The sequence below is a fragment of the Schistocerca nitens genome, chromosome 5, assembly GCF_023898315.1.
Source record: "Schistocerca nitens isolate TAMUIC-IGC-003100 chromosome 5, iqSchNite1.1, whole genome shotgun sequence".
In the NCBI taxonomy this organism is placed as follows: domain Eukaryota; kingdom Metazoa; phylum Arthropoda; class Insecta; order Orthoptera; family Acrididae; genus Schistocerca; species Schistocerca nitens.
In genome coordinates this window covers 800,415,627-800,436,098 of record NC_064618.1, presented here as the reverse complement: position 1 = coordinate 800,436,098, position 20,472 = coordinate 800,415,627, and the positions used below count along the sequence as shown (strand labels likewise).

General features: G+C 41.2%; 1 protein-coding gene across 1 annotated transcript in view; it reads left to right on the top strand.

Moving 5' to 3' along the window:
* The window catches only part of LOC126259200 (mediator of RNA polymerase II transcription subunit 23), a 177,091-nt gene that overhangs the window by 51,631 nt on the left and 104,988 nt on the right, over positions 1–20,472 (top strand). Inside the window, exons 4-5 of the mRNA XM_049955791.1 lie at positions 6,776–6,958; positions 9,078–9,365. Of these exons, the coding sequence (XP_049811748.1) occupies positions 6,776–6,958; positions 9,078–9,365 (471 nt within the window). The remainder of the gene's footprint in view (positions 1–6,775; positions 6,959–9,077; positions 9,366–20,472) is intronic.

Below are 20,472 nucleotides of genomic sequence, written 5' to 3'. Positions count from 1 at the left end.
TTGCAATTCTTGTAAATGACTTGAGGGAAATGTACGGATGGTTATTTCGAAGAGACTGTAGCTGATTACCCCCATTATGAGTGTCCAGTCTGCACGATGACAAATTAATTTTTCAAAACTGATAAAGATAATAGAAATTGATTTGCAGCTGATGTCTGAAATTTGTTCAAAAAAAAAAAAAAAAAAACCTTACCTGCACAGTTCCTGAAAATTACAGCCACGAATAAAATAATACTACAATTCCAGTATCCTCAAAGTTGATGGGACTTCAAACTGTAAACATCCTCCCTTTCCTTATCAGTGACTTGTTCCTTTCCTCTTTAACCATTTTTGCCTACTAACTCCAAACTCCTGTGTGGGAATCGCTATTATAGTTGAGTTTGTAGAGAGAGCAGAAATAATTTTGATATTTAAATGTGACTTGATAGATGTTGCATTTACACACACTGGACACTATAGAGGTTTTTTTCTGAACATATTATGACTTTTCTGGACAGCACTCAACATTTATTTTCACATAAAACTCTATGCAAAAACATGAAATAAACATGCCATCATAAACCGGGAAATGGGTTGTTCATCACATGCTAAGGTGTACATATTCAAGCATGAGAAAGCTATATGGAAAGGATAGATTGCTACTCACTGCATAGACATTTAGTGACAGATGGGCATGTTGGAAACAAGGCTCCTAGATAGTTTTAGCTGTCACAGTAAGTGTTTTATCAGATGTAGACCAAACAAAATACATAACTCACACATGCATGATCACTGTAGTCTTTGGGCACTAAGGCCTTAGTGTCTGAAGACAACAGTGGCCATGTATATGTGAGTCATGCATGTGGTAATGTGTGTGTGTTTGTGTTTGTGTGTGTGTGTGTGTGTGTGTGTGTGTGTGTGTGTGTGTGTTTTGTGTTTTGTTTTATCTGTGTCTGACGAAGAATTTAGTCTGGTAGCTAAATAGTATCTAATACTCTTTCTTCAGTGTTCCTGTCTGCCACTCAGGACCTTCTCTATGTGGTGAGTAGCAATCTACCTTTTTCATATTGTTGTTTTCCGTCTTGCATTTTCCATTGTCTGCCCGGCAGCTTGCAGCTTCTCCTTTGAACATGGTAGCAGGTATGTAGATTGATGATGTGTCTTATATGTCAGTGTCCAGTGGGACTTCTACTAAACTTGCCACACAGTTGACAGCCTAAGCAATCTGATTCAAAATATTTAACAGAACAATCAAAATAGCAGCTGCTCCAACTACATAGTACAATTGTTTCAACCATGAGTCTATAATCTAGAATGAGGCCTGCTGTAGAATATGACAGAAAAAGTTGGGAATGTTATGTGATTGAATTTCCTACCTTCTCGCCTGTACTGATTGTATTCATTTATCAATATTATGGAGAGGATAGATAGTTGCTACTCACCGTATAGTGGAGACACTGAGTCGCAGATAGACACGACAAAAAGTGTCTCTGGCTTCAACTGCCAGAAACTGTGGGCGTGTGTGTGTGTGTGTGTGTGTGTGTGTGTGGTGTCTATTTTTGATAAAGGCCTAGTTGGCCTAAAGCTTATTTTGTGACAGTCTTTTTGTTGTGCCTATCTGCGACTCAGTGTTAGTGCTGTATGGTGAGTAGCAAATATCCTTTTCATAATATTGCAACATTCCATCCAGGATTTTCCACTGTATTCATTTATGTCACCCATAAGAAACTCCATGATAACAGGCAGCTCGTTTTCATCCAAACCTGTGCTCCATTATAATCTTTGTTCATGCCCATCAGAGTTAACTAAGGAGATGTGACGCCCGGATTAACTGCTGTGCGATCCAGTTATAACAGGTTTTGTAAATAGCATTCACTTTTTGATGTGTGTAACTTCCAGTAGTGTGCAAAGGAAAACAAATATCTTTTATATCTTGTTGTCCTTACAACAGGCGAATCCGTCTCAGCTTGGGGTCTGAGTGCCTGCCTCTCCTACCCAACCCTCTCTCTCTTTCCTCTCTCAACAAGAAACGAACAATTCCAGATAGGTTTCTCTACTTTTATATGTTTCTGTTGTCAGTACTTAGAACTTCACTGGCTGAAGATAAATACTGGCTGCCCTTTCTGACCACTTGTTATTTTTAGTATTAATGTACAGGGTGTCCATAAATAAAGTTCCAGGTTCAAAATGCTGTAGAAAGAGAATCACTGCTCAAAAATGACGTCAAATTGAACAGTAAGTTATTGAGGAAGGGGAAACTTTATGGGAAAAAGAAACTAAAATTTAAATTTTTTTCAATAGATAGTACTGTAAGCATGTTAACATAGTGGGGTTGGGTACAGGTGACAGATGAATTGCAATATGATGGCTGTGGTTTGAGTTGCACATTACACCATGCAAGCAAGGTAAGCCCATCCACCATGGCAAGGTCACCGAGCGAGGTGGCGCAGTGGTAAGACACTGGACTCGCATTCGGGAGGATGACGGTTCAATCCCGCGTCCGGCCATCCTCATTTAGGTTTTCCGTGATTTCCCTAAAATCACTCCAGGCAAATGCCGGGATGGTTCCTCTGAAAGGGCACGGCCGACTTCCTTCCGCATCCTTCCCTAATCCGATGAGACCGATGACCACGCTGTCTGGTCTCCTTCCCCAAAACCAACCAACCATGGCAAGGTCATACCACATTGGTTGGGAATAATCTGGGGAATAATCTGCTTTTAATAGTCCTGAGACCAAAAACCACATAAAAAGCAAAATGACAGCAGTTTTAATTGTCCTGGGCCCAAATACAGCATAAAAAGCAAAATGACATTGGTTTCTAATTGTCACGAGACCGGTGCAAAACTTGTCCGATATGCTGCCCACTGTTGAAATCAAGAAACAGCATGTTCCACAACAGATTGGAGTGTCTCAGAGTTCATGTTCAGAATGCGTTGCAGAGGGTGTGCCTTCAGTTCAACTATGTTCGCAATTGAAACACTGAACATAGCTTCTTTCAGGTAACCCAACAATCAGAAATCTCACGGATTAAGATCAGGTGCTCTGGACAGCCTGACTGGGGGCAAATGGTGGCTGGTAATTCTAGCATTTCCAAAATGTCTCTGTAGTAGCTGCTTTACTGCCTATGCGATGTGTGGAGGTGTGCTATCTTGCATAAAAATGATACTACCCATGCATCCACGCTGTTCAAGGGTTGGAATGATGTTGGTGTGCAAAAGACTCTCTTAGTGTTTACCGGTGACGGTACAGGTAAAAGGACCCACAGGACTCATCTCCTCGAAAAAATATCGCCCCGCGACAAATTTTGCCGTCAACCTGCACCACACAGTCACATTTGCAGAATGATGTGGTACCATGTGATGTGCGTGTGGATTTTCTGTTGCCCATAGTTTGCAATTTTGAGTATTGACATTGAGATGGAAATGGACTTCATCCATCCACAGAATGTCCCATGGCCATTCATTGTCCACTTCCATGCAAGCAAGAAATTCCAGAGTGAATGTTTGTTTTGCTGGCAGGTCAGCAGGAAGCAACTCCTGAATATATGTGATTTTTTGTGGATACAGTGCAGGACGTTTTGTAGGATTTTATGCACTGTACTCACAGGCATGTCCAGCATTCAGGCAATTCCTCATACACCACATGTTTGCAAATCACTGCTTCATCTCTTCTGCAATACTGTGACCACATCTTCAACAGACGTCAGGTCAACTGCTTTCCTCCCTCTGCCACATTGCACTTCAAAAGAACTGTCATCTTGAATTCTGTAATCATCTTCTACAGGCCCTTAGCAGATATTGGACCAATGCCCTGTTTATTACCTTTGAGTGTATGGAACTTCTGCTGGGTGACTGGTGCACAGTCACTATTTTTGTGAAAGAGCTTTCCAGCAGTGTGCAATCCTTCATGGAGACTGTCATGTTGGGTATCTTGGATGCAAACGGAGGCTGTGTGCCGTCTGTCTGTTGGTGTGCATCTTTGACGCTTACAAGTGCCATCAATTGGTCAAATTTTCATTATTTATTTCATGATGTTTCCTCCCGCCTCAGTAATATGTTGTTCAAATTTGATGCCGTTCTGAGCAATGGATCTCTTTCGACAATGTTGTGAAACTGCAGCTTTAATTATGGACACCCTGTATGTATTTATGGAATCATCCTTCAGTTCTTGGAGGGACATTGACATATTAAAAACTTGAATAAGCAGTATTAATGCTCTACAATAATATCTATTTAAAAATATGTTATGAACCAACTTTCGACTCTCTAGGCCATCGAGAGGTAACTTAATACTTAATAGGTAGTCCACACAATTTCTGCAAGGGTTCATAGCCATATAAAGATTGTTTTTCAAAGATATATGACTTTTTACAACTAAATTGAATTGTAATACCCAAAAAGCTCTCAATAAATAAATCTTATATTACAGTTTTTTCAAAGATTGAAGTATATTAATGTTAAGCCAGATGCATTGTACAAGCGAGTAATCACACAGATTATTATATTATAAGGACAAACTGGTGAATGTGATGAACACGCGAGGGGTGGCAGAGGGGAGAAAGGAGTGTGCAGAATGTGTGTATGCAACAGTTATGAGACTCATATTACCTAATGCTGAGAGACACATTAACTGGCCACTGCTACTTTACTGAGAATGAGTAATGGAATTGTGTTTGGTCAAATAAAGACCAGGTCAAGATTCTTTGGTTGGTGTTTATTAATGGCCAGAATTTTGAATAATGTTAAGTTTTCTGCCTTTTGTTCCTCTATGAAGAACATTCGTTTCGAGCATGTTCATCAAAGGTGGAATGTTTCTTTTTCGGTCTCCCAACTCCTTTCACACTTAGTCAGTCAAACAGTTATAGCCCTAACTGATTGACCTAGATGTAATTTGCCTCACAGATTGAAGGAAAGCCTACCTTCGTACATTTATAACCTCTGGTGAAATAGTGTGGATTAATTGTGTAGTATTAAGTTATCTGGTGATGGCCTCGGAAGCCAAAAGCTGGTTCATAACAAACTCTTGAATTAATCTTATTGTGGAACATTAATAATGTGTACTCAAGGTTTTACTTCACAAATGCATAAATAAATCCAGTAAATGCAATCAATTGTCTGCCTCATTTTCAACATTTAGCCTTGACACAGGGTTTCCACTTAGAACAAGAGTTTCAAACTATTGACTCAGGTATCAGCTACTGAGATCTCTGTGCAACCTTCAGATTCACATTGTATCTCTGAATTTACTTATTACACCAGGCTTGTTGACTACCCTTCTTCTTCTTCTTCTTCTTCTTCTTCCTGAAATGCTTCTGCTTATACAGGTCATCACAGAGCTTCTTTCAAGCTTCTCTTTTCTCCCACAGTCTGTCATTGAGCATTTCTGTCATATCAGTTAAGCTCCAGTTGGGTAAATGCTGCCCTTTTTGTGTCAGATAGATATGATATTGCAATTTTTGCATGAAATATGTGTGAGTTTGTTCTGTTGTTTACTCTCTATGTGCTTTATCTGTCAACTGCCTTGTGATGATGAAAAATGTGTTCAAATGTGGTAAATGAACAGTGTTGTTGTCATATTGTCATGTGTTTGAAGTCAAATGTTGTAGACACTTGTAACTCATAAACGAGATTTGGATTTAATTAAAACTTCTGGGCTGATAGTCAGTGATCAGTGCATAAAACTACTCACTGACATTTCATCATCTGCTGGAGACAGAGTCAAAGGTAAATCAGCAACTGCATTGAAAGGTGAAGTGGATCATAAATTTGTAGGCACTCACTATGAGCTATACGGTGCTCACCACCATTTGTCTTATGATGCTGAATGTTTGGTTATCTGCAGTTGGTAACATAATTCTCATCTCAATGTAATAGATCAATGGTCTCTTGGCACAAAGTTGTCATCCATATTTTATACAGTTCATTCTTATTTACTGTTAAAATTATCCTGATGTTTATAAATTTATGTTACCTCTCTGCTTCTTGTACTCAAACAAAATCTTGAGCATGCAGTCTGTTGCTGTTATACACCAAATTTCTTTGTGAGGCATTTTGCATGTGTTGGGGGAGGGGGAGCTGACATAGTTCTCTCGTGTTGATGCACACACCATAACACTAAACTTTATTTCGTTTAAATATCATCAGCCAAATATGATTGTTATGTGTGTGTTATTATTTTTCAACAATGTAGGAAAAGATAGGTCGCTACTTACTGTAAAAAGGAGACATCAAGTTGCAGACGGGCATGATTTTTAAGACACTCACATGGCTTTTGGCCACAGCCTTCATCAGTAAAGAGAAAACACACACACACACACACACACACACACACACACACACACAATGCAAGCACACCTCATGCACACATGACCGCCAACTCTTGTATCTCGGGTCGGACTGCCATTCCGGCTTGAGATGCTGGAGTTGGCGGTCATGATATTTACTTTTCCCTTTTTTGTCCTCTTGGTGTCACTTGAACAACAGTAAAGGAACTTCATTTTTAGTCTGTATTGTATGGGAACTGTCTAAAATTTCATTGTTTTAGTGTAGAATTATGGTATAAAATAGTCAATTTTTTGTGATGATCTGCTGTACTGGAGTTTTCTCTGCTCATTATTCATATTCATTTTGCTTCTCATTTTTGTTCTCCTGTACCTCAACAGTACCTCTTGCAATGTGTAATTGTTATCAGTTCCATGTAACTAAGGTGCCACTTAAACTAACAGTTACAAAAATTTAACTTTTATTGAGCCATGGAAGCACCATTAACTATTGATATTTATGGTTCTTTCTGCAGGGTTGTCGTGAAAAGGCTCAGACAATTCCACCATTCCTGAAGGCATCCGTCGTACCACAGTTGACAGCATTAGAAAATGTCATCAATTATATTTTTGATAGAAATGCTTGTCTCTTACCAGGATACTTCATTGTTAATGAAATCCAAAAAGCATATCCAGAAAACAAGAACTGGCCACATTGGGTAAATATTGAGTTTAATTTAGTCTTTGAAATGTAAGCTTTTAATCTATATTTGTAAAACTTATATAAACATTTGTAAAACATGTGAGTCAAGTCCAAACTGTGTGTCAGTCTAGGACTTGAGCCTGGGTACCTGTCATTTGTAGGTAGCCTGCTACTAGCTACTTTACCAACTACACTTCACAGAATGACTCAAATTGAGCCAAGTGCTGCAGTGGTTGAAGCACTGGACTCACATTTGGGTGAATGTAGATTCTGCCATTCATATTTAGGTTTTGTCTGGTTTCCCTAAAAACTGGGACAGTTCATCTAAAAGCTATGTTGGCTGATTACCTTACTCATTGTTGTTCATTGTGAGGCTGTGTTCCATTTCCAATAACCTCATTGTGGACAGGACATTAAATCCAATTTGTCCGTTCCTATTTCCGAAAAATTGAACTTGCTGTAGGCTACTGTTTCACTTCTTCAAAATTTCAGAGAGAATCTTCCAGATTGCTGCATTTTTAGTGTTTCAAGGAGAATGACAATAGTGGGGAGTTAAATGTTTTCACAGCCACTTGGTATTTACTGAAATAGATTTTTTTTATAGAACAATAACGAAAGTACACCTTTTCCAGCTGCTGTTGAGCTGTAGGCAGCTAAGTGCTCCAAAATGTAACGCTCTCGTATGGGGATTTATTATAAAAATTTAATTCAGATCGACAAACAACAAACAAACACCGGACAAACAGGTCTTGAAGGCCCAACAGTACCAACTGGTTGCTGTGTCATCCTCAGCCCTTAGGTGTTACCGGATGCAGATATGGAAGGGCCTGAGGTCAGCACACTGCTCTCCTGACTGTTGTGAGTTTTCATAACCAGTGACACTACTTCTCAGTCAAGTCGCTCCTCAATTGGCCTCACAAGTACCGAGTGCACCGTGTTCGCCAACAGCATTTGGCAGACCCGGATAGCGACCCACCCAAATGCTAGCCAAGCTAAAAAGGACATAACTTCGGTGATCTGACGGTAACCGGTGTGACCACTGTGGCAAGGCCGTTGGCTCAATCTGGACCTACATTTACATTTTCTAAGACTTCTCAAAAAATTTAATCAGTCACAGTTTGAGGCCACTAGCCCTTTTTAAAATTATTAACACAATAACAGATTGAGACTTTAAGTGGGTTGATATTTGAAAATGAGAGTCACACACAAGTTGAATTCATGTAAAGGATTAATGACAGGGTCTGGAATGTTGGTCATTATGAGTATGCATTTGGAAGGTTTTCCATACATGTTTGGATGAATTTGTAGCGGTTCTGTATTTCTGTTCCAAAATATGCCACACACAAATAGTTTAACATAACAATACTGTGTTTACAGCTAACATAATGCAGTACAAGATAGTATACAGGGTTTTCCCTTCTGATACAGGTCAAAATGATAGACTAAAAGTAAGATATTTTATCACACAGTGTGTCAATTCAAAGGATAGCCAAAGATCTCATTGGGATAGATTACTCTCGTGAAGCAGTAAAATATAGCTGCAGTGTGTACACATAAAATGTTGAGCAAAAGAGTTGTTAATAAACTTGGGGACAACTGACTCGTCTTTGAAATTTTTATCAGACCATGAACTAGAGGATTGCCATATTAGAACTTTGGGGAATTAGAGACATAGCTGATCAGAAAAAGAGGGAAATCAGCCACAAAATGTTAGTGATACATTTGAAGGCCTGAGAACGTACTGGAGACAGAAGTAAGAGTTGACAGATCAAATGTAAAACGCAGATCACACTAAAATAAAATTTACACAAGAAAAATGTAGGCTGCATCAGAGCAAAGGGAAGAGCAATCATGTTAAATTAGGGACATAGGGACATGAAGGGAACCAAGCAAATACAGGGAGGAATTCCTGTCTGCAAAGCGTGGAGGGTGTTTTTGAGTGAGAGAAATATCCTGCCATAACTTTTTGTTACCGTATAAGAGTGTATATTTGTTACATGCAACAAATGATGATGGAAAACTCATTACAATAACTGTTTTGCATTAATTATCGTGTGTTTCTTTTATTTCTTTTCATAAAATTGCTGCCTGATTTTATTTTCTGTGAAGTATAATGCTCTTCTCTCTTCCTGCAGAAACTGGCTCATCTGCTTTCAAGTTTTGTGGAAAGCTTCCATCCAACTGCCCAAATGGTATCCATTATAGGACATTCCAAAATGTTACCTGTAGTGGAACACTCAGGATACGCTGACCATCTGATAAACCCATGGAAACTAGATCCTGCTACACTTAAATTTACTTTAAAAGGAAATTTACCTTATGACAAAGAACTTTTGGAACCTCAGACAGGACTCTTACGTTACGTATTGGAGCAACCTTATTCCAGAGACATGGTGTGCTCTATGCTTGGGTTGCAGAAGCAGGTGAGGAAACTCACTTAGATGTAATGTTTAAAAGTTGCGTTGAAGGAAGTTATCTCCTGTACCATTTTTGTTCTTTGTATTTTTTTTAGTGAATATTAATCTTTCACACTTTCTCTGTGAATGACAATTTTTTTGCAACTTTAGTGCTGGTGTCTTTGTCTTTACCTAGTTATTGCCATTGTTGCATAGAATAACTAATGATTTCAGACAGCCATATTTGTTGAGGTTCATTTATGGCGATCAATTTTGAAACTGTTGTGGCTTCATGAGACAGCTAGAATACTAATGGAAAACTATTGCAGAAATCTGTGTAACTGTTAATGTGATAAATACAGATTAGGAATAATGTGCATGTATAACATAAAAACAGTACCGGCATCTTAGCTACATTGTACACGTCATATATTAAAAATGGGAATGTAATAGAAACATATTGTTGTCTCAATATTAAGTAATAGTACTAATGAAACTATTGGTAGGAGGGGGGAGAGGAAGAAGAGAGTAGTAGAGTAATGACAGAGTCAGTACCACCAGTATTCATACTAACTAAATGAATAGCATACACTATCACCCACTATTCATTCAGTGATCTCAGCTGGGATGGGTATTGCGGGTGCAAAGAGTTGTGGAGTGTGGTGGGGGAGGGAAGCGGGACAGGTGTGGGGGAACATACTCTTGTGGTTCCTGTTGGAGTGTTCAGAGATATGACAGGATCAGGATGGTGGGATGCTGGGTGCAGCATCGATAGGCAGTGCTGGAGGGGGGGGGGGGCAGGAGGAAACCTCTCACCTGATTGTCACATGTTTTCCCAGTTCTGCCTGCACCACACGTATATTCTTGCACCTCATACCTAAGAGCTTTCCCTCTCCCCCAGACTCGTACGCCCACCTACTGACCTCACCCTGTCAGTTTACACCTGCTGCCTACCACTCCACTCACATCTTCCCGCAGTGTTGCACCGCAAATAATTATCATCTTTTTATACTTTCATTTCTGTTTTGACTTTATGTCATCCTGTTTTCATATTTTTGTTTTGTTTTCATCTTGGTTTTGTACTCTACTTGTGGTTTCATTCCCTTTTTCTAATATACTTCATCTGGTTTAGTCTTTCACGAGTTTTTAAGATATGTATTTTTAAGTGTTTGTTTATCCTCCACTATGGATCCTTCCTCCTTCCATCTGCATCAGTACAGAAAATTTCCCTCTCCCTGGCAAGAACCGAGTCCTATATAATGTTTATGTATTCCTCCTAGCTCATGGAATCCCTTCAAATGGCATGCCATCAAATTATGCATGTCTGGCTGCAACCCATCCTTCCGCAGTGACCTCCATCTGTTCAAATTATATCATTTCGAAGCCTACACCATTCTAGTTCTGCAAAACCATATAACACAAGTCCAAGCCATCTTGCATTACCTCAGCTCCGTCCGTAAAACACTCCTGCTTTGCATTTCCATATTACTGTGTCGCATCTCCTGCTTCACAGACCTAAATCAACTGCTACATGTTCAGAAATTCCCTCCATCCACCCTACAAAACCTAGAGCCTAAAAAGAGCCACAATACAGTTATAAACCTGTCCTCCAAAAACATCAGACCCCCAGAAGTATCAGTCTTTCAATCAGTGAAGTGAGTACAAAATCTGTCATACATAATTTTAGAGTAACTATATAAAATTTGACTGCTCTCTAGATTTACCAAATAGTACACTCTGTCATATGAGAATGGCCATTAATACTCACCCACACAAGCATGCAAGTTCCCACAATGGTTCTGCAGTATTGCAATGTGATAAATTTCTTAGATATAAACATACTTTATTCAGCATGTTACTGCCAAATTTGAAGCTTTTTTGCTGTCCAAATCCTTTACCAATGAGAATCCACCTACTCTACTCTGATCGGTTTAAGCTAACTGGCTTAATGGCACAGTGCTTAAAGCACTTTACAACAAGTGCATTTTATTAGCACTTTCAATGAAATATTGTATAATTCACTACTGCAGAACATCCCAAAATGTAAAAAAGAAAGAACAACACTCACAAATGTTGCTAATATCAACTTGTGTAATAACTAGCTTAGTGCCTGCTGCTTTGCATGTGTAGACTGTATGGTCTGTATAGATTTTTTACTTGAGTTTGTATGTTGTTTCGCTCATTGCTCATGTGCAAAACTAAACACTGTGCAAACAGTATATCTAGTTTATGCAAAGTAAACTGCAGACAAGGGATTAAAATTTAATAACGTGATTCTTCGTATAAAATTTGCATCCTTTTTTTATATGTAAATGAGTTCATTAGTTCTTACACACATTGTTTGTATGCATTTCTACAATGTAGAAACAGTGTACCTGGTCATTTCAAATGAATATTCTTTTACATGGAATCACATTTAATTGTGGTTTATGTTTTGTAATCAGTAATGATTAAATAATTACAACAAAATAATTTTATAAACATACATAGCCTTCTGAAAAATTAATACATTAAAGACCTGTTTCTTTTCTGGGTAAGGCTGACAAATCCGATTTGTCATGGTGACTGTTAAATAGCTTTTTTGATTTACTTCACAAATTGCAACACCTTCTAAATTTTCATGGTAATTAATGCTATAGAAGCATGGTCTTCTTTGAATGTACTTTTGACCAAAAAGTGATTCTGGTAGCTGGAGTTGGAGGTTTTTGTTGCTCCTGCCTTTTTTTGGTGATCTTTCCATAGAAACTTTCATCTGGGAACATATTATGATGTTCACCTGCTTTATTTCTTCATTGATAGTCCTCGGTGTCGACGTACTGCATTGTTATAGTGGCTGAAGAATGGGGGACATTGACTACTGTAAATGATGTAGCCGACAGTTGCACAATTGTGTTTCACAGTTGTTTACTTTCACTGTTCACAACCTCCCAGTATTACACAATTATATGGCCAGTTCACTATTGGTAAAAGTTGATAAGCCTCATTAATAGGATGCATGCAAACATCAGCATACAGCTACAATAGTTTGTCTATGAGCAGTAAAAACCTAACCAGACAGTTGACAGTTCTTGCAGAATAATATGGCATGTGTGCTTGTTGGTTGTCATGCCTACATAGAATGCAGCACAGTGGTTGCAGCTTAGCTTGTAAATCACATGACTGGTTTCACAGGTAGCCCTGCCTTTGATGGGATAGGTGATGTTAGTGGCTGGACTGGAGTAGGTGGTGGTAGGAGGATGTATGGGACAGGTCTTGCATCTAGGTCTATTTCAGGGGTATGAGCCATGAGGGAAGGGATTGGGAGCAGGGGTTGTGTAAGGATGGACGAGTATATTGTGTAGGTTCGGTGGACGGCAGAATACTACAGTAGGAGGGATGGGAAGGATAGTGGGCAGGACATTTCTCATTTCAGGGCACAATGAGAGGTAATCAAAACCCTGGAGGAGAATTTAATTCAGTTGCTCCAGTCCTGGGTGGTACTGAGTTACGAGGGGAATGCACCTTTGTGGCCGGACTTCGTGACTTAGGGAGGTGGTGGGAGACTGGGAAAATAAAGCACAGGAGATTTGTTTTTGTATGAGGATGGGGGGATAATTATGGTCAGTGAAGGCTTCAGTGAGACCCTGAGTATATTTTGAGAGGGACTGCTCGTCACTGCTGATGCGACAACCACGGGTGGCTAGGCTGTATGGAAGGGACTTCTTGGTATGGGATGGGTGGCAGCTGTCAAAGTGAAGGTATTGCTGGTGGTTAGTAGGTTTGATATGGACAGAGGTACTGATGTAACCATCTCTGAGGTGAACATCTAGGAAGGTGGCTTGTTTCTGCTGAGTAGGACCAGGTGAAGCAAATAGGGGAGAAGTTGTTGAGGTTCTGGAGGAATCAGAATAAGGTGTCCTCGCCTTCAATCCAGATAGTAAAGATGTCATCAATGAATCTGAACCAGGTGAGGGGTTTAGGATTCAGGATTTTTAGGAAGGATTCCTCTAGATGGCCCATGAATAGGTTAGCATAGGATGGTGCCATGCGGGTGCCCATAGCCATACTGCAGATTTGTTTGTAGGTAATGCCTTCAAAGGAGAAGTAATTGTGGGTGAGGATATAGTTGGTCATGGAGACTAGGAAGGAGGTTGTTGGTTTGGAATCCATAGGACGTCTGGAAAGGTAGTGTTCGATAGCAGTAAGGCCATGGGCATTAGGAATGTTAGTGTACAGGGAGGTGGCAGGGCACCATGTGGTAAAGGGACAGGAACTGTGTAGGGTCGGTCAAGGAAATGATTGGTATCTTTTAAATAGGAGGATAGGTTCTGGGTAATAGGTTGAAGGTGTTGGTCTATGAGAGCAGAGGTACTCTCAGTGGGGGCACAGTAACCGGCCACAATGGGGCGTCCTGGGTGGTTGGGTTTATGGACTTTAGGAAGCATGTAGAAGGTGGGAGTGCGGGAAGTGGTAGGGGTAAGTAGAGAGATGGACTTGGACTCTGGGGAGAGGTTCTGAGATGGGCCTAAGGATTTGAGTAGTGACTGGAGATCCTGCTGGATTACTCGAATGGGATCACTGAGGTATGGTTTGTAGGTGGAAGTATCTGACAGCTTACGGAGTCCTTCTGCCACGTAATCCTTGCAGTTCAAAACAATGGTGGAGCCTTTGTCAGCAGGTAGGATTATAAGGTTGGGATCTGTTTTTAGATGGTGTACTGTGGTTCTTTCTGCGGAGGTAAGATTAGTTTGCATGTTGAGGGATTTGGGGATGATGTTGAGGCAAGATTAGAGGTTAAGAAATTCTGGAAAGTTAACAGGGGATGGTTTGGAGGCAGTGGGGGAGGATCACCGTTGGATGGAGGAGTGAACTGAGTTAGGCAAGGTTCAATATTGGTCTTTGGTTGAGTCTGATTGGTCAGGTTGGTGGCGAAAAAGTGTTTCCACTGTAGGGACCAGGAGAAGGAGAGAAGGTCTTTAAGTAGACCTGCAATGTTCAATTTGGGAGTGGGACAAAAGGTGAGACCTTTGGAAAGGACTGATATTTCTGTGGGACTAAGACTTCTGGAGGAAAGGTTCATAACTGTGTTGTGGGTCTGTTTAGGTTCTGGGCTGTGTGTGGTTGTGGGAGGGAGTTTTGGAGGGTGGGGTAAGTGTAGTAGGTCGGCGAGACAGGGTTTGTCAGCTATGAGGGGGCGTGGGGGAGGTTTGGAGGTTGTTGTAGAAGTGGTGGACAGTGGTGCTCCGAGGCGGGAGTAGGAAGTGGGTAGGATGGAGAGCTTTTTGAGGTGGCGTTGTGCATGTTGCTCAAGTTCCTGCAGGGCAAGAGTTTCAATGTGAGTTATGGGTTCCAGGAATTTGGGATTACATAGCAGGAGAATTTTGTAGATGGAGAGAAGGTACTGCAAGGAGGATTGGGCTTGGTTGATATGATTTTGCAGGACTATGTTGGTGTGGGCTAAGGATTGGCAGAATCTGAACAGGTGGACGTCATTGTGGAAGGAGAGGTGGCAATCAGAGATGGGTAATTTGATGGTAAGGCCATTAGGGGGGATTTCATGAGCCAAGACAGAATGCAGGAACAGTATGTGGGACTGGGATCTGGCTAGGGAGCAAGGATCCATGGTGGTGCTAAAAATGCGAAAAATTCCGTAAGAAAGTAGAATTGCGTCCAAAAAATTACGCAAAAATACACCCAAATCTGTGTGAAAAGTACGAAAAGGACGTAATGGATACACAAGGCGGAAAAAAATGAGATGAAATCTGAGGAAGACGACAATAGTGGAAGGCGAAAACTCACCAAAATTGGCGAGAAGTCACAAGGCTCAAAGTAGAGAACAACTAATAAATAATAAATATATGTGTATTACTGTGGGTAGCAGGTTTGAGGGCGGATAAACGTAAGGGGAATGGCAGATGTGACTGGATGAGGTGGATTTAGTGGGTGCAAACAGGCATAGAATGGGGAAAGTATGGGGGGTGGGGAGAGGTTCGTAGTTAGAGATGTAAGGTCGTGTGGCACCAGAAAAGTGCGAGAGATAACACGCAAAAATGTGGGAACTGACACAGGGAGCATGATCAGTTTGAAGGTATAGGCTTCATTATATTGGTACGAGTAATGTGGGACCTAAGATGCTGCACTAACAATCAGCGTGGTCTTGAGGCCGTCTGTTGCGCGCGGCCGAGATGGTTGATACAGTGTGGCTCATAAGTAGAGCGTGCAGTGCGGTTCGTAAGGTGACAAGAGAAATACAGGAAAGAAAAGAAAGAACAATGGAGATTGAGTATGGCAGATGCAAAAGAATGTAGTTACACAGGAAAACAGCACGGGGTTAGGATGGAAGAAAAGCTGTCAGGCAAAAATCAAACAATGGAAAATCCAGGCACAGTAAAAAGGTTCACACAATAAAAGCTTTCGGCCATTAAGGCCTTTGTCAGCAGTAGACACACACACACACACACACACACACACACACACACACAAATGCAACTTGCACACACATCTGCAGTCTCTGTGTGAGTGTGGTCTCAGCTCTCTGAGGTTGCAGATGTGTGTGTGTGTGTGTGTGTGTGTGTGTGTGTGCGTGTGCGTGTGCGTGTGCGTGTGCGTGCGTGCGTGTCTACTGCTGACAAAGGCCTTAATGGCCGAAAGCTTTACATCTCCGCTATATGATGAGTAGCAACTTTCCTTCTCTGGTATTGTTACCTGAATTATAGTTGGTTAGGAAAGTATTAATGTCGAAGGTACTGTTTGGTTAATATACAGTATGTTTGTGCAGTTGATTCCCTGCTTTCATGCAAAACTGCCACTTTTGAAATTTTGCTAATGTAGTTAAATTCTTAAACAGTGGCTTAACTGAATAACAAAGGGCGCTTTCTGATTCAGAAAAATTATGGCAACGAAGGTACAAAATTAAATTCCAGAATGAAACTAACACAAGGTTTCAAATAATGAAAGTAATTTTGTGTGACCGAAGTTTCATTACAGATATCTTCTAAGTTAATTAGTTTCTGAACAAATGAAATTAGTTACTGGAAAAAGTGAGAACAGGGCTATGAAACAAGTGGTGTCAATCCTCTTGGAGATAGTAATTAGCTCACACTAATTTTGATGTGTGTGGGCCGACAGGATAGAAAGGCTCACACATGTTGTATTAGGTTTAGGTGCTCCGAGGTGAAAGGAGAAACTGTAACAGTGCAAATAAATTAGTGACACACAAATATGCACTTTATTGTGCTATGATATTTAACTAAGTTGTACAGCAACTCGTTGGATGTTCTTGCAGACAGATACAACTAAGCAGTGGTCTGCCAGGGTGTGTGTTAGTGAATAGAATGTCAACAAGACTATGTCTGTCCTGGGTTCTACACTGCCAATCACTGTAGTAAACACATGTCCCTGTGCAAAAGCTATATGAGGATCCACTTGTAGACTAAGTCTCGCAGGCTGATCTCCGCTACAAACGGTAGCTACGATCAGCAACCCTTGAACTCTGTACTACAACTGTTGTATGCCAATTCTGAACATCAACTGTCTGTTGCTGCCTATGGCCACCACTTATCACAGCGCAGAAGGTGGTGAATCGATTGCTGATTGGGCCATGCTTGTGGTTGACTGCAAACTTAAAAGTGCTGCCTGTGGTGCCAGTGAGAACTTGTCTCAGCACACCAGCTCTGGTTGCGTCCATTGGTGAGGATACAACACATTTTACCCCTGCACTCTATTGTAACAGTTTCAGTGGCCAATCTTCCCAATCAACAAGCTTTTAAGCAATACTAAATATAACAATATAATCACCTGACTCTAAACTATAAAATAGATAATAAAATTATGTGAAATATTGTGTGAATAGTATTCTGCCAGTTTCAGGGACATATTATATATACATTACATGTATAAGTAGGACACATTTGAAAAGTAAGTAAAATAATAATTAACAAAAGGATTATAATAATATGCTGAGGGTCTTACAGAGGCCTTCACAAACCAAAATTATTCTACTGTTCTTCTCTAGGAACATACACTATGTGATCAAAAGTATCCAGACACCCCCAAAAACATACTTTTTCATATTAAGTGCATTGTGCTGCCACCTACTGCCAGGTACTCCATATCAGCGACCTCAGTAGTCATTAGACATTGTGAAAGAGCAGAATGAGGCTCTCTGCGGAACTCAAAGACTTCGAACGTGGTCGGGTGATTGGGTGTCACTTGTGTCATACATATGTATGTGAGATTTCCACACTCCTAAACATCCCTAGGTCCACTGTTTCTGATATGATAATGAAGTGGAAATGTGAAGTGACATGTGCAGCACAAAAGCGTAGAGGCTGACCTCGTCTGTTGACTGACAGAGACCACCGACAGTTTAAGAGGATTGTAATGCGTAGTAGGCAGACATCTATCCAGACCATCACACAGGAATTCCATACTGCATCAGGATCCACTGCAAGTACTATGACAGTTAGGCGGGAGGTGGGAAAACTTGGATTTCGTGGTTGAATGGCTGCTCATAAGCCCCACATCGTGCCGGTAAATGCCAAACGACACCTTGCTTGGTGTAAGGGGCGTAAACATTGGACAATTGAACAGTGGAAAAACATTGTGTGGAGTGACAAATCATGGTACACAATGTGGCGATGCGATGGCAGGGTGTGGATATGGCGAATGCCCGGTAAACGTCATCTGCCAGCATGTGTAGTGCCAACAGTAAAATTCGGAGGTGGTGGTGTTATGGTGTGGTCGTGTTTCTCATGGAGGGGGCTTACACCCCTTGTTGTTTTGCATGGCACTATCACAGCACAGGCCTACATTGATGTTTTAAGCACCTTCTTGCTTCCCACTGTTGAAGAGCAATTTGGGAATGGTTATTGCATCTTTCAACATGATCGAGCACCTTTTCATAATGCATGGCCTGCGGCGGAGCGGTTACACAGCAATAACATCCCTGTAATGGATTGGCCTGCATGGAATCCTGACCTGAATCCTGTAAACACCTTTGGGATGTTTTGGAATGCCAACTTTGTGCCAGGCCTCACCGACCAACATCAATACCTCTCCTCCATGCAGCACTCCATGAAGAATGGGCCACCATTCCCCAAGAAACCTTCCAGCACCTGATTGAATGTATGCCGGCAAGAGTGGAAGCTGTTATCAAGGCTAAGAGTGGGCCAGCACCACATTGAATTACAACATTACCGATGGAGGGCACCATGAACGTGTAAGTCATTTTCAGCCAGGCGTCCAGATACTTTGATCACATAGTGCATCTCCTACACTTTGTCTCTCCAATCACCTATTATTATCTCACATATACCCACTGACAGTCATAACGGAGCATCCCCATCATGACCCAGTATTACCCAGGACTAGAGTAACTGAATTATATTCTCTGCCAGGGTATTGACTGCCTCTGCACCCTAAAACTAGAAATATCCTCCCCATTCCCCCCCACAGTGGTCTTCTGCCACCCATCCTATCTACGCAATATGCTTGTCTGTCCATATTCCATCAATTACCAATCCCTTGCCCTCTGGCTCATATCCCTTTAAAAGACCCAGATGCAAGACCTCTTCCGTATATCCTCCCACTACCATCTACTCTAGTCCTGTCGCAGGCATCTCTTATCCCATCGAAGGCAGGGCCACTTGTAAAAGTGGCTATGTGACCTACCAATTTAGCTGCAATCAGTGTGCGACATTCTGTGTGATCACGACCACTAATGAGCTGTCTGTCCGCATTAATGGCGACGATCAAACCGTGGCCAAGAGACAGGTGGACGATTCAGTTTCTGAGGATGCTGTGTAAAGTGTGCTTGACTTCAGTGACTGCTTCACAGTCTGTGCCATCTGGATTCATCCCACGAACACCAGCTTCTCTGAATTCCACAGGTGGGAAATCTCCCTGCAGCAAATCCTCAGTTACTGTCACCTCTCTGTCCTCGACCTTTCCTAGTCCCTGCTCTATATCTGCATATCTGCCTCTACCCATTTCCCTGCTCCCCTTCCAGCTTCCAGTCTCACACTGACTTTCTGGATAGTTGTTTCCCATTATCTGTGTCTCTTCTCCCCCTCCCCGCACCACAACTACAGCCCTCTGTCCCTGCACATACCATAGGCATCACTACAGCATTTTCCCTCCACCCACACCCTGCCACTCCTCTCCCTACACCATTCCTCTTCTGTACCCCCGCTACCCACTCCAGTCCCAGTTGCTGCTCAACACAGTTGGGCCTCAGTGCCTGGAGACAACAGTGGCCATATGTCTATGAGTTGAGTGTATTTGAATGTGTATGTGTGTTTCCACATCAGAAGAAGAAGTTTTTCTTATAGTGTAACAATGTCTAACAGTCTATTTTTAATGTGCCGTGTGTCATTCAATGCCTTCTGTACATGGTGAGTAGCATTATATCTGTTTAATATTGTTGAGAAGATTATGAAAAAGATAGGCTGCTACTCGCCATATAAAGCAGGCATTGAGTTGCAGACAGGCATGACAGAAAGACAGACTGCTATACATTTGAGCTTTTGGCCAAAAGGCCTTCTTTTAAATTAGAAAACACATGCGCACAGGCACACACACACGCACACACACACACAGTCTCTGGCTGCTGATGCTGGACTGCTGGTTGGTTGTGTGAGTTGTGCTTGTGTGATTGTTTTCTACTTTAGAAGGCCTTGTGGCTGAAAGCTCAGATTCTTTTTGTTGTGCCTGTCAGCAACTCGACATCTCCTCTGTATGGGGAGTAGCAATTTATATTTTTCGTAATACTGTCATTATTCCATTTTGGATTTTCCATTGTTTTGCATTGTTGAGAGATCATGAAGTGTTTTTGAACATCCAGACAGGGAAAAGTGGAAGATGTGTAACATAAATGTGGTACTTTTGATGTTCCTCAATCAGAATTTGGGGAGTAGAGAAGTACTGACAGAAATCTGGTGAACATTGCCTTGAAAACTGAAGAGAGAGTGAAATCCTGTTAGTGTATTTTATGTAAGTGCAGAGATGTAAGACTATTCTCTGACCTATACGCATATTTTTGTGCCGCGCACCTGTAGCTTACTGATTCTGCAGTATTACTACAATTGTAGATCAAGTTCCTGCACCACTAGCAGATGCACCTGCTGGTGCAGTGATAAACCGTGTCATAGAAAAA